General features: G+C 36.7%; 2 protein-coding genes across 2 annotated transcripts; both read left to right on the top strand.

The window, feature by feature from the left end:
* The first annotated feature begins 1,059 nt into the window (after positions 1–1,059).
* LOC114476339 (uncharacterized) lies at positions 1,060–2,508 on the top strand. Its single transcript, XM_028467773.1, has 4 exons — positions 1,060–1,302; positions 1,394–1,549; positions 1,674–1,772; positions 2,227–2,508. The coding sequence occupies exons 1-4, from the start codon at positions 1,201–1,203 to the stop codon at positions 2,506–2,508; spliced, it is 639 nt and encodes a 212-aa protein (XP_028323574.1). The 5' UTR covers positions 1,060–1,200.
* A 6,783-nt stretch (positions 2,509–9,291) lies between these two features.
* Positions 9,292–14,425, top strand: LOC114477079 (uncharacterized). Its single transcript, XM_028469157.1, has 4 exons — positions 9,292–10,354; positions 10,659–10,814; positions 11,604–11,711; positions 12,750–14,425. The coding sequence occupies exons 1-4, from the start codon at positions 10,004–10,006 to the stop codon at positions 13,029–13,031; spliced, it is 897 nt and encodes a 298-aa protein (XP_028324958.1). The 5' UTR covers positions 9,292–10,003; the 3' UTR covers positions 13,032–14,425.
* Positions 14,426–14,899: the final 474 nt, after the last annotated feature.

The raw sequence follows: 14,899 nt of genomic DNA, 5'->3' as shown, positions 1-14,899 counted from the left end.
ACACAACTGGCACAAGGAGTTTTATAATTTTGTTGTGGGGGGGTCTACATTGTCAGTTTAAAATTTGAATCAGGGATTGAGTGAATCCTTACATTCTTTGAAAAGTGTGGTCTAAGCCTGCGTATAACTAATCACTGATATGTGCACTGCTTATAGCACCATGACCATGGTGTCGCATGCAGGCATGCAGAGACTTCTCTCAACCCAGGTGTTTAATTGTCTTTTTTTCTATAAATTTTACTAATGTCTTTTCATTTCTTGTCTCAACAGATCATAGCAACTATGGATACACATGTCAGGTTTCGTGTCTTATTGGACCACATTGTAAAAAAAGTGTCTTTTCCTGAAATGCCCACTCTCCAAGAGTTGATAAAAGGAGTACAGGAAACCTTTGCAATTTCAGAAGACATAAGCCTTCAATACAAAGACACAGATTTTGATGATTTCTTTACATTGACTTCTACTGATGACCTCAAAGACAAAGACACACTAAAGATAATATATGTCGAGCCACCAACATTGATTCTCTCCAACATTAACTGTGACTCAACTCTCAATAGCTCAGTAGAAATGGCGTTCGAAAAATCATCCCAGTGCTCTTCCTCTGCTGAGTCAGATGATACAGTAATTTTACCACCACCTCATCCAACTACGCCAATGCACCAGCCGTGGCCCAGAGAATTTCCGCTACCATGTTTTTCCTACACCACAGAGATGGCGCTTAAGCAAGGGATGATTGAATATGAAAAAGATGGAACCCTTCTGTGTCACAATAAATGCTTTCCTCGCCTGAAGACAAACATTCTTGAGTGCTTAGCGGATGCAATGTATACATACACAGCCTACGCCAATGATACACAGCGGTATGCTGTTGCTGAAGCCCTCGTAAATAAATACCCATGCTTGAGAGAACCAGGTTCTTTTAATGGCCTTTATGGATGGCAGCAGAGTTTAAAATATAAAGTTGGAAATTACAGGACCAAACTGCGTGCCCTTGGTGTTCCTGAAGTCATGATTAATACTCTTAAGCAAAAGTCATCAGACAAAGCAGCAAAAAATGTCAAAAAGGCAAAAAAGTGTGAATCGAATTACTTTCCACCTGTACCTGCTTGGGAGACACCAGAGTCCCTTGAAATCACAAGAGTTCAGCTTCTTGCAGAGACAAAGAAGAAAAACAATGACCAAGTGATAAATGACCTGATGTCCCAAACCTTCAGCCTACGAAGGCAAGAAGTTTTATCTGAAGGATCCAATGTTGCTACTCTTCTTGATCGGTGGCCAGCCCTTTTTGATGAATCTCAGGTGTGGCTCTAAAATGTTGTCGCAAAGTATATATTTACATAGTTTTGTATCAAAAATGTTTTTTTAACCACTACGACACACTTGTCTGCAGATTTGTCAAGAATTTCAGCGGCTTACTGCAATATCTCTGGAGCCAACATTTATCCGAGAGTTGGACAAACACACAGCCAAGATGTTATCACTATTCAACTCAAAAGGTGGCGCACTCGGTGAAAAGATGAAGCCTTTAATTATGGAGTTGGTTCAGGTATATACTTTTATGATGTATGAACATTTTAGACTTACAATGTGAATTAATGTGGGCCCCTGATTGGTGGTGGGGGATAAAACATGTCTATAATAAATTTGAATGAAATTCATGTGTCTTATAGAATCCATCTTCAACGGTTGAAAAGAGGAGAGACATTTTGCTGAGATGCCTCATGGCGTACATTGGGGAGAACCAAGCTGACCTTATTTGTGATGACCAGGTACAATGTTTTCCATTTTGTATAGATCATTTAAAGTATTTTTTATTTGAATGTTCAAAATTAAAGTGCGTTAATGTTGCTAAAATTAGGTTTGTGGTCGGGTTGGGTGATATTGAGAAAAAAAATCCATTATTTAACTCATATTGATCAATATTGATATTCAATTGGATTTTTTGTTTTTTAACAAGAAGAGCACTCAGAGAGCGCAGACCTCCGCCAAGGCAGCTTAATTTTTTGTGATCCGGATCACCCCCAAAATGTAATAATTTCTTCATTGGGTCATTGCTGACCGTCCCTGAAAGTTTCATCGTAATCCATCGATTAGTTTTTGAGTTATCTTGGTCGCCGACAGACAGACGAAAAAATTGAAAAGCATTGGCCTGAAGGTCCAAAAGGTGGTCTTGAAACACTAAACACACTGTCAAGTTTAAACATTCTTTGTCTCCTTAAACAGACCAGCGGGTTCACTGAGGATTTCAGCTCCTACCCAGTGATGATCTTCACGTCTCAAGAGACCTACGGGATCGTGATTGATGGCCAGCCAGTCTTGAAAGGTTTGGCCACGTTGGCAAAATCTTGCTGTCTTCTGGTTGGTATCATCTATGCTCTTGATTTGAAATATCCACCCAAAGTCAAGCACACTTTTGAGGTCTTCCAGAGACTTTTTATGGGGCTAAATCCTCTGCGCCCCAAACCCTCTAATAGATACACTGGTTTAGTCAAAAAATTGACATAGGTTTACAATGATTGCATTAAGCACGTGGTCAATCACATTGCAATTTCTTTCCTGTACTTTTGTTATCGTTTGAAGTTCTGATTTTTGCATTTGCTTATAATCTTTTAATTTTCCATTGCTAGCAATGTCAATATACCCACTTGTAAAAAGGATGATACACTGTGCAAAATCTAAATAATACTCAGAAGTCTTTTCTTGCTGTCACTTGCTGAGAATTCCATTTCTAACTGGTGTACATTATTTTTGTCTAATGTACAATATAATTTATGTTCTGTTCTTTGCTGTCATTTTCACTGCTACAAAGCCAGTGTACATATGAATAGAAAAAATGTAAATGTTTAGTATTATGATGATTGGATTGAATTTGTAGAAAAAAAGGTTTTATGAAGGTTTTATGGTAGTAGTCTTCTGTGTAAATCAAAAAATTGCCCAACCTAGGTCGTATTTCAGTCACCTGTTTTCTAATTTGGCTTTTGATCAACTTCCCAGCTCGCTACCATCATAACCATAGCAATGGGTCGTTGTTGTTGTTATTATTATTGTTTTTGGTTAAGAAAAGGGCTTTATTGTTGCCAAAGAAAGTAGGCACTTTGCTGCTGCTTACATGTTCTAATGTGTTTGGCTTTAATTGTTTTAAAAAAATGTTTGTTAAAACATTTGATGCTGAATAAATGTTCAACATTGCAGAAAAATAACTTTGTTTTTGGTATTACATTTAAGTTATAGTTCATTAATAGTAAATTAATTTAAATGGTTAATAGTGATTTTAAATTAAGATGCATTAATCATGAAAAAATATTTAGAACACAAAGATATGAATTTAATTGATTATCATGAAGTTGGTGTGCTAATCAGAATATAAAAACGGGTGGAGAATTATTAATTTTGAAGTTGTTTTGCTTTGTAACAACACAAAAACGTTCAGTAAATCAATCACTTGAAAGTCAGTTTTGCTTTGTAACAACACAAAAATGTTCAGTAAATCAATCACCTCTAAGTTATAGTTTTGCTTTATAACAACACAAAAATGTTCAGTAAATCAATCACTTCAAAGTCATAGTTTTGCTTTCTGTCAAAGTTAATTTAATGTTTTTTATTACTTAATAAAAAGCTGAAGTTGACAGCACACAAAATGCCCGATGGAACCGCTTACGTTAATTTTTTTATTTCTGATGAAAGCAACACTTTTTACAGTGTACTTTGTCTGAGCTGAAGGATAAGAAATAGGCCTGAAGGTGTTGTGAGGCTGATGGGTGTTATTTTTTGCACTACAATGTTTATCTAGTACTGTTATTTAGTACTTGGAGTTTCAAATTTAACTTGAATTAAAAAAAAAAAAAACACTTTATGTTGATTAGTTTTTTTTCTGTTTTGTTTTTTTTTTCACCATTTCTAGCCAACACTGCTGTGAAAAGTACATAATGTAATTGAAATGGCACTTTTACTTAGATTTGTTAATATTTTCTACAATTGTGACATTAAAATTATTTGAGTTTACTGTATTTTTGTCTGTGTTTATTATTTGAGTCATTCATTCACTAAAATCCATTCAGATTGAAAAGTGTTGCTTTTTAGGGCAAATATAGTTATGCACTTAAAATGTGATTAATTTAGATTATTAATTACAAAGCCCCAAGTTAATAAGATTAATTTTTTAGGGGTGGGACTTATACACAGTGATGGGAGGGTTACTTTTACAAAGTAATTTGGTACAATTACAAGTTACCTGTTAAAAAATAGAATCAGTAACTTACTCTAAGTATCTCTATATTAAAGTAATGTAACTGATTACTTTTGGATTACTTCAACACCAAATATGCAAATAAAGACAGAAAATGATAGAATACGTGTAACCTGCTCACTGTATTATTTTAGACAGACATAAAATCACCTTCTATAGTCACACTGTATTAAAGGGAATGTTTTAGTTTAACATAGACTGGGAGAAACCACAGTAGTTTAAATACATAAGGTTATCAATCAATTTACTCAATAATTATGAAAAATTCAGTTTATTCATTGACCTAGACCACAGACCATTGTTACGGCAGAATTTGCGGTTGACCTCATTTGGAGACATGATTTATTGCTCTGGTTGAATGATGGAGTCCAGTCGGAGCATTGATGATTTTATAAAAAAATTTATTATAAACTAAGTAAAAAAAAGGACAAAGATGGAACAAAGTGGAACAAAAATTAGTGACCGTCCGGGCGGACGTCCGATGATCGAGAGAGAGACAATTCTGACACATCACGTATATCCCTGCTCAGTCCCCCCTCCCTCCTCCCCCCCGGGAGATAAGCATAGAGAGAGAAGGAGGAGGGAAGGACAGCGGGTGAAAAGAGAGACAGTTTCTCCTTTGGGTCAAAACAACCAGTTCCGTTATCTGCTGGTTGTCATGGGAGTGGAGGTGTGTGCGTTTATGTGTTCGTGTGTGTGAATTGATGTGTATGTGTGCTATGTTAGTGTGTGTAAGCATGTGAGTGTGTGCACAGAGAATGCCTACGCATCTGGCCTTGAGGTTGTTTTGGGGAACATATCATGTGCTTTGGACAAGGCGGTCTGACCCAGAGTGAAAAGCAAAGTTGAAGACACAATGGAAAGTTACACCCCAAGGCTTAAGGATTAAAATATATGAGCAAATATATTATTAAGCATAACTAATAATTTCGCCACAACACCATACAATAACATGATTATTGAATTGTATAAAATAAATGTTATTGTTACAGCTTTGTAATATATGTAAAACAAAAAAGCACCACCTGAAAGTGGTGTCAGATAATTCTATATTTATAGTTACAAAGATTATATACACAACATAGCAACAATTATTATTAACATGCTCCAATGTTAACTATAACTTATTTTGTCTACACTGGTGTCAACATGTACAACAACTGTGTTTGTGTTTATTATTTAAATGGTAAATGTACTTGATTTATATAGAGCTTTATCCCTACAATGAAATTCTCAAAGCACTTTACATATCAGCTCATTCACCCATTCACACTCACATTCACACAAAAAAGGGACTAAACTGACTAAACCTCATCAAACCCACCAAGTCGCCATTATTCACAGAATGAACAAAGAGCTGTGCAAAAGGCTCAATATTTAACATTTAATAACTCAGCTTCATTTATTAATATAAGTGTTTTATATAACAAAAACAAATCTACAACACCACCTTTATTATTAACAAAAACACATGTCTGTTAATTGTAACATTTGAGCATCATGAGGTACATTTAACAAACACTAAAGAACTAATCAAATGTAATGGTAAGTGCTTCTTTTGTTTAGCTAAGCAGACATTAAATTGCTGTTTTCATGGTACAAATCCCTTTTTGTGAGAGTTAGTAACAAGTTGTGCCAGCTCAGACATTTTTATATTGAATTGTATTATTATTATTATTATAACCAGATTTCTATTTGACATAGTGAAAGTATAGAATAAAGTTGCATAAGATTTTAATTTGTAAAAATTTTTTTTTATTATTATTATTATTTATTATTGTTCTATTTTATTTTTATTTTTTTTATTTATCAATTACTAGACATTTCAGGCAACTCCATTTAAACTCCAAGCGAGCACACCTAAGGTCACGACCCCAATGTTGAAAAATGCGTGGGAACAAACCTGCCGAAGCTAAAATTAAATGAATAAATAAATGCACGTTTAAAAAAAATGACAAAGGAAAATTTTAAATTAAATACAAATAAATAAATATAAGTGGGGAAAAATACAAAAGTAAAAATATAATTTAGAATATAAATACATCATTGAATAAATGCATGCAAAAAATATTGTTAAAAAATTAAATCAAATAGATTGATAAATATAAGTGGAAAATAAAAAAAAAAAACACAAATATAATTTATATACTTTTATTTTTTAATTTGTATTCATTTAATCATGTATTTTATACATATAAAACATTTACATTTTTTGTTTTGTTTTTATTTTTACTTTTATTCTTTTATTTATTTATTTTTAATTTTGGCAGGTTTGGTCCTCCATAGAAAAACACTGGCCAAACGTCAGTGGTGCGTTCATAGTCCGTGGGAAACCGGGGGATTGCTATGAATTTTACGCATGTTTCACCTTTCGTGAATTATTTCATTCTTATAGTTCATATAAAACGTTAAGATATCCATTATTTATGTATTGCTCACAAATAAAAAACAAAAATAGACTGTGTATTTTTAAAAACGTTTTTTTTTTTTAAAGTTTTTACGTAAAGTTGCGTGACGTCGTAGACATGGAAACGAGTTGGATGCGGCATTTAAATTCACCTGCTGAACTTCAACGTTCTTAGCGAGCAGCGAGAGACGTTGAGAAGAGAGCTGTGAGCATCTGTGAGCATCTTTGAGCTGAGAAAGGAGAGAAAAACTCTACAAAACACTGAGAAAAGTCATCAGAAGACCTCTACACGACCAGAAGAAGAACTTCAGACCAGGACCAGAACTTCAGAAAAAGGACTTATAAGATGACGAGACCAGAAAAGTGAACCACGGCCCTGCGCATGGACACGTTTTAATTATTCTCACCTGATAGGCCTTATTTCATCATTTTAGCACTGAAAAGTTAAACATATATGATGATTTATAATCTATAGGTCTGTCTAAATCAGGTTCAGGGCCTGAGACGTTTATATTTTATATTATAAGCCGACAGAAAATGGTTTTAACATAACGAAAATCAAGAAATGCTGATTTGTCATGTGTTACTTTGACTTTTGTAATAATTTTACTCTGATGTGACACTTTTAGTGAGCGTTTGGGCTGTTCCGACTGTTTTGCTGAGGTGTAATTATTTATTTAAAAACAAAAAGTAGATTTATTTAAGTCCTGTACTGACTGAGGTAGATGTAATGTAAATTTGTACTTTAGTTCATAAATAATTTAAAGTCGAGTTTCACTTCATATTTTTCTAGATAAAATTGATACTGAACTATTTGTTTTGGTTTGTTTTTGAAGCAGCCAATGAGGTGGGTGAAATGTAGTTACCATGGATACTGTTTGCATTGTTTGTGCTTGAATATTTACTTCATTTATTTACGGATACAAACTTTATTTCCTACATTGATTACTTTCTTAAAATGTCTCCTTATTTAAATTCATATGGTTTATTTTTCCCCCTCTTATTAGGGGGCCAAGCCCGCGGGGCCAGGGAACCGCGTATGTAAGCATACGCGGTTCCCAACCTTTGGTGGTTGGGTCCAGACCACCCCGTGTACCTTGGACGCAAAAATTCACATATGTTCGCCAGCAGGTGGCGCTTTAACAAAGGTCGACGCGTTTTGGCCAATAACTCCCACACCATTTGTTGCAAATTTAAAACCTTCATATCCACAGATTCCTTGAATAGCGCTGAATCACCTGGGCTAGGCCACGCCCATTTCCGCCAAACTTTTCTCGGAGCAAAATCGCAATAACTGGAAAACCTACTTTTTCGAACTCCGGGGAGCTACAAATAACGAATATTTATATCTCTTAAATGGCGAGACCAATTTTTAACAGATTTGGTGGGTATGATCTTGGGTCCTTCCTGAGGCGATATCTCAAAGTTATTCAAATTGTGTTAGATACCTCATTACATGTATAGGTCAAAATATTAATATTTAGGCATTTTTTATTTAAATATAATAATACCAAGTAAATGTTATAATTTCACTGGGTTACTATGCAAAAACAGTGTATCACAGATGACATATTTAATTTTTTTGTTTTGGTACAGATGGCGAGGGCAGTGATGGAAGCCTTTCCTGCGTTACCAGTTATGTCTTTTGGGACATCCAAAAAGGAGATGGGTTGTGAGAGGAGGACATTTGCACTTTCGATACTCAGTGCTTCAGGTTTGTTTTATCATTTCTTCTATATATTTTCACTGTTCTTTAAGTGAAGGTACACTGAAAAAAGAGAAACATTGCTGTTGTTCATTCAATATGTTTTTTGCAATTGGCTTCAGTAAATAAATTAAATTGTCCTGTACAATTTAAACAATACAGATAGAGTCATGTGAGATAATTAAAAAAATTTGATTGGTGTAATTGTGTATCAACATGTGTTATTTACAATAGTTAAATTGACCTAATGAACATTTGTTTATTGAGGGCTCCTTGCGCATGCGTCGTGTCATGTTAGAACCTCCAATAAGGGGCAGCACTGAAAACGGGATGCTGGCGCGGGGGCCTTGGGGTTGGGGTCAGTGGCGGGATACGCTGGGTGCTCGGCTGCTTGGGGCTTCCTCGGATGTGTGTGGGGGGCGGTGGCTGCCTCTCAGCCTGGGATCTTGGGGGCGTCTGGGGGGTTGCTCAGCCGTGGGGGGGTGGCCTGGGGCTCCCTGGCCCCCACTCTTTGTATGGGATTCAATCTTTTTTTTTTTTTTTTTTTTAAAAAAAAAAAAAAAAAAAGTTGATAATGATAGTGAGTTGATAATTTGGCACGTTCAAAATCACCCCAGAATTAGCTCAGGGTAAGCCGAGCTTTAAAAAACGATTAAATCTTCAATATGTTAAACTACATAACATTTGCTCTGGATTTCCAGTCACTTTATTGCCCTTAACTGTGACTTATTCAACAATAATAGCAAGTAATGCTGCTGGAAGTTGATGAACTCTCTGATCCATATCCACTGCAGGAGTACTTTGTTCAGGGAAAGAGAATGATAACTCTGAAAAGATATGTGCATGTTTAAGGTGAATTGTTTATATAACAAGACATGTTTATGTTTTTATTATACAGAGCCCTAATGATTTTTTCCCCCCCACAGAAAACATGGCGCACTCAGCACCAGTTCGACTGCTTGTCATCTTAAGCGAAGAAAACAGCATGAGGGTTACACTTGACAATGGCGTTCCTGAGAGTGTTGAAGAACTTGTTCAAGTTGTGAAAAATATGTGTCAAGTTGGGGACTACATCCGGCTGCAGTACAAAGACGTGGACTTTGGAAACACATTTGTTAATGTGACATCTACTGATGTTATTACAGACCTTACAGTGCTAAAAGTCATTGAGCTTGATCCAGACTCTACAGTTGTGTTATATCCAGTGGATGTTCCTGTTTCACCATCACCATCGGCTAGTACATCTGTGGCCCTATTCTCACCACGTTCAGAAAGTGAGGAGTCTTTCTCAGGTTCTTGTAATTCTGACGATACAATAATCCTTAACCACTCTCCATCACAATTAAGAACACAACAGTGGCCCAAATTTTTCTGCATCCCTCGCTTCTCCTATGACATAGAAATGCAGCTCCTTAAGGGGAATGCAGAGTTTGTAAAGAGCCAATCTACACTGACACCTAGCACTAAAATGCTCTCAAACATCCTGGAAATCCTTGCAGATTAAATCTACAAATTCAAAGCTTTTCCTGAGGATTCAGACTTTGCGGATGTGGCCAGGGCTCTGATATTCAAGCACCCATGTCTCAAACAAGCTGGGTCTTCTGATGAACTCTTTGGGTGGAAACAAAGGCTCAAGGTTAAAATGGCCAACTATAGGTCAGCTCTCAAGGCACATGGATCATCTCCCGAAGTCAGTGTGAACTCTCTGAAATCTAAGGCCTCAATGTCTCAAGACCACCCATCTAAAAACATAAAAAAGCCCAGGAGAGCAGAAGTAAACCATTTTCCATCATTGCCAACTGGCGAGACTCCTGAAAGCATGGAACTAGAGCGTCTTTCCATTTTGGAGGAAATGAAAAAGCGGCACAACAGACAACAGATTAAAATGAAGGTGGCAAGAACCTTTGGGTACCGCAGGCAAGAAATTGTCAACAGTGAGCCAAGCACAAAAGAAGTCAAGGAAAGGTGGCCAGCACTTTTTCAACAAGAGGAGGTATGTTGTCAATCTTAGACTATGTATTATGGGCTCGACACATGGGGGGTGACGTAGCTCCTCCATCATTTTCTATTGAACTTGCGCGATAAGGCGAAAATCGCGTGGCGATTTCTAGCATCCCGTGTTTGGTTTCACCTGGGTGGCAACAAGTTTCGCCTGACGCTGACGTTTGTCGCTCCCCGTGTGTGAAGCCCATTACAAAGTAAACGATGCTTGCAAAGTACATCTACATTGCCTGTAACATACAAATCAAAAGTAATCTGTCTTGGTGTTTTTAAGCTTTGATTTTTGTGTTTTTTAGAGCAGTGCAGAGTTTTTAAGGATCACTACACGTCCATTGGAGACTACATTTGTTGCACAGTTGGATGAACACGCTGCCAAACTCATGGAAGTTGTAAGGAGAAAAGGAGGAGCTATTGGAGACAATGCTGCAGGGATTCTACATGATCATGATGAGGTAACCAGAGTAAAGAAGCATGCTCACAAGTTTTTTTTTTTAATTATTTGAAATTAACTTGCTTTATGAAACGCTGATTGGATATAAGCTTATATAGATCTAAGCTTATATGTGCTGACAGAGAAGACTGACAGTTTTTGTTTCATGTGGATGGGCCACATGAAAAATAAATCTGCATTTTGATGGTTACCATAGTTACCACAATAGAATTCTTACCTGCCCTCCACCTCAGGTTTAAACCAAGGCCTGTAAAATGAAAAAAAAGATAGACGACATGGTTTCATTGGTTTCGATGTTGCCACCGAAGCCCTCATTTTCCCTTACTCCTGCTGCCACATGGTTCATTGTCGTAACAGTAATTTTTTCAAAAACATCTATTGAAATGGATAATCAATGAAACAATATACTACACCATTACAGCACATGAAAATTTATGCTATTAACCCAAAACGAGTACATAGAATCCTTATAAGGCTGAGAAAATAATTTTTCAAAGTCGGAAATTTTGCCATTTGCCTACATGGAAATGGGCAGGGTTATCTCTTATGCTGCGGCCAAAACACAGACGGCGCTCAAATGGCACCTGCTGCAGCAGCCGGAGCTGATATATCGTCAAACTATTTTTTATAGTCATTGGTTTAAACTATTGGCTGATTAGAATGTTGTCACATGAACACAATCTTTTTCAATATCAAAGAGGCATAACTTAAATTAAAGTAGTAAAAAATGAGCAAATATTCAGAACATAACGTAAACATTTCAGTAGTCATAGTTTTATTTTTTTCATAGGCTTCATCAAACGGTTCACTGAACGCATCTACACGAAGGCAGTGTCTTCTGAAGTTACTGATGGTTTTCCTGGGAGACCCTGTGGATGCAATCATCAAAGAACATCAGGTATAACAGGCTAAACAATGTAAATAAAACTTGTCTTTGTTTAACATCGAAAGCTCCACTTCAATTGGCAGTTTGTAATTAAGAGTTTTTGAACTTTTCTGTAGCCGTAATTAAACGTTAGGTAGTGTTTGAAAATCATAAACTCAAGGCTCCAAAAATGTCTTCAGAATAGATTAAAAAAAACATCATACAATTTTAATTAAATTACTCTTGGCATTGACTTCTAATTTTTTTTTACTAAAAAAAATCTTGCATACTTTCTCAAGTGTAAAGCACATTGGGGATAAATGGATACTTTAAAATGAGGGATGCACAATAGAAATTTGAATGGATACTATGGGGTAAAATGGCTGTCAAAGACGTACATGTGAAATAAAAATTCATACGCAACTTTCTAAACGTTGAGCATAAATTCACAAAATATGATGCATAAACTTATCTTTACTTGAAAACACAAAAAAAGCTGTTTTTATCATGATACAAATCACAGATTGTGTGGACTTTTTTTCTTTTTCAATAAAACAGTTTTGCTGTGTTCCGGTTATGTTCATATTATGGAGTTTAGACTTCTCCCCTGCAAGGCTCTAACAAAACTGAATCAAGAATGTAACAATGTGTGCTCTTCCCAGCCTTGTGCATGAAAAACAATGGATTTTTTTCTTAAACTCAAATTAAACTTCATTAAAAAAACATGAAAGGCTGTTGTTAATCTAATGTTGCTGTTTTAAAGGTTCAAAGTACCCTAAAGAAGATGAAAAGTACTGTATAAATGACTGAAATGTTCTGAAAACTCAAATGATACGATTAATTACCCTATGCACTCGTAATATTTCTGTAAGTTAAATAAAACAGAACTGATCGAAGCAGATATGTACAGTATTTAAAGCGGTTGGTGCCCTCACAGTTGTTGAAGGTCACTCATCCATAGTCTCTAAGTCGCATAAAAAGGAGCAGTGTGTTTGGATGCAGTTCATGATTGACCATAAAATCATTGTATTAAGTGTGAGTTATATTTTGTGTTAATTTGCTGTTTTGCAGGACCTGCAAGATTCGAATGTGGAAGTAGAGACCATGGCAGTCATCCTAACGCCCACAGATGTGAAAATCATTCTGGAAGGCGAAGAGGTTATGGCTGATCTGCATTCGGTGGTCGACGGATTTGTCATGCTGTTTGGGCTCATTTATGCCCTCAACATGCAGTACCCAAAGTCGTGTGGACGTACATTTGAGTTTGTTCAGAAGGTTCTTATGGGACTGGATGACAAGAAAATGAGCACTAAAGTTCACAAGCTGTGTGTCTTGTGTGTCGGATTAGGCTGATAACACCTAATGCTAATTGCTAATGGTCTAATCCGATTCAATGATTCATGCTAAACTAAAGCCACAAATGGGGTCTCCAGACTCAGAGAACGGCTGGATGAACAGGGGAAAGGTAAAACTCAATTGTTTAACTCGAGGGGAGGTGAGAAATGAGAGATGAGATGAGATGAGATGAGATGAGTTTATTTGTCATTGCACATGTTACAGAGCAACGAAATCACATTTCAGTTTCATCCCGTCCAAGAAAACATGAAAAGACAATCATAAACATGGGAGCACAGGAGCGGGAGAACTGTGGTTCGCCACCAGGGCGGCGCCCCTTATTCAGATGAGAAATGGGATCACAAACGATGGGGAGGAAGAAGAGATAAAAAAAGACAAAAACCAAACTAGGCCCTTGTAGAGAGGGGCAGAGTTTGGGATCATGAAAAAAAACTCTTCAGCAACATTGCGACAGAAACCCACAAACACAACATTCAATTCAATACAACAGCACGTTAGCACAGGGGATGGGTCTTTAGGATGGGTAGTTCGCAGGTCAGCCACAGTGTGGCGCTGCCCTTATGGCGCGCCTCCTACTGACCAACCGCTGGGAGGGAGGAGGGTTGGAGCCAGAAGAGACAGTGACAATATAGGATATGTAGTGATGTAGGGGGAGTGAAAGTGTTCGTTGAGATAAGCCTGTTTACTCAGACTCTGCTGCTGAATCTCACATAGAGATGACCTCGAGAGTTCGTTGGCAGAGCCGGGACCAGGTGTACATAGAAAAGTGAGGGAAAGGTCAGAGCGTCTTATCAACATTCCGTCCTTGGAGAGTTTGGAGAGAAGAAAACAGACCACAGGCTGCTCATTCAGGGGGGGGCCGAATGAGAATAGAGAAGGTGTTTTGAGACGGGCTAGCCATAACATGGCTGCCAGCCCTACTGTTCCTGGTCAGTTCGATAAGTAATCCAATAGTGTGGCCATATCCTGTGAGACAAACTATCCTCCTCTTAAAGTTCCACGGTGGAATCCATCTGAGAGAGTTCAGAGAGTTTGGCTCCTTTCTTCGTTAACTGCGGCTTCCAATAGTGCTGCCAACGTAATCCAATTTTTTGCGATAATTCAGGAAAATGCCAGATCCAATCAGCATAAGACCCGATATCATACATTCCAATCTGGTGATGGATGTCTTCCACATCCTCAGGACTTGTGAACTCTCCCATTTCCCGTCCTTCTAATAGAGAAATTTGACCAAAAGCGAAGAAAGACCAGATAATCAATTCCATGATTAGATTCAGGATTGGGATGCTGATAGAGGCAATTAGTGGTGTGTCCCTTTAAACATTGTTCAAACTCCAAATCCATAAATATTTTTTATTTATTTTTGCATTTGTAACCCTACAAAATGTTATCCTGACCACTGTTTGAATAAAAAGTCAAATGATGCCAATGTGTTTTGAAATTATTTAGAAAATTAGGACAAAATAAAATAATTGATTAGTATAAAAAGATTTAATTAAACCATAAAAGTATATTAATCCAATGTAGAATTTTAAATTGGCCCAGAAATCATAATTAATGATTTTAAATTGACTCAATGAACTTTTGAACATTAACCCAACTACAAATGTTTCAATTGTATTAATGAATGTTTTATTAATTGGTTCAACAAGAAAAAGTTAATTATCTCAAATAACATTTTCTTTGTTGAGCCAATTACAATATTTACATGTGTAGGGAACAAAAGCACCTCAAGCATAAATCTTCCCCCTTTGCCAGCAGGAATGAACCAAGGAGCCTGTCTTTGTGTTATCATCGAACTGTTTACACACAACTGCCCCCGTAACTCTGAGATGCAGGACTAACCCCACTATGTGGTCTTTGAA

Source organism: Gouania willdenowi, chromosome 15, assembly GCF_900634775.1.
Source record: "Gouania willdenowi chromosome 15, fGouWil2.1, whole genome shotgun sequence".
Classification (NCBI taxonomy): domain Eukaryota; kingdom Metazoa; phylum Chordata; class Actinopteri; order Blenniiformes; family Gobiesocidae; genus Gouania; species Gouania willdenowi.
This window is presented reverse-complemented; position numbering and strand designations above follow the sequence as displayed.

What these genes read in the sequence shown, in the direction of transcription:
- LOC114476339 (XM_028467773.1), top strand. Translation starts at nt 1,201, where the DNA reads ATGTCCCAAACCTTCAGCCTACGAAGGCAAGAAGTTTTATCTGAAGGA. An exon ending in TAATTATGGAGTTGGTTCAG is followed by an intron (nt 1,550 to 1,673) that starts GTATATACTTTT and finishes TGTGTCTTATAG; the next exon opens with AATCCATCTTCAACGGTTGA. An exon ending in ACCTTATTTGTGATGACCAG is followed by an intron (nt 1,773 to 2,226) that starts GTACAATGTTTT and finishes CTCCTTAAACAG; the next exon opens with ACCAGCGGGTTCACTGAGGA.
- LOC114477079 (XM_028469157.1), top strand. Translation starts at nt 10,004, where the DNA reads ATGGCCAACTATAGGTCAGCTCTCAAGGCACATGGATCATCTCCCGAA. An exon ending in CACTTTTTCAACAAGAGGAG is followed by an intron (nt 10,355 to 10,658) that starts GTATGTTGTCAA and finishes TGTGTTTTTTAG; the next exon opens with AGCAGTGCAGAGTTTTTAAG. An exon ending in CAATCATCAAAGAACATCAG is followed by an intron (nt 11,712 to 12,749) that starts GTATAACAGGCT and finishes GCTGTTTTGCAG; the next exon opens with GACCTGCAAGATTCGAATGT.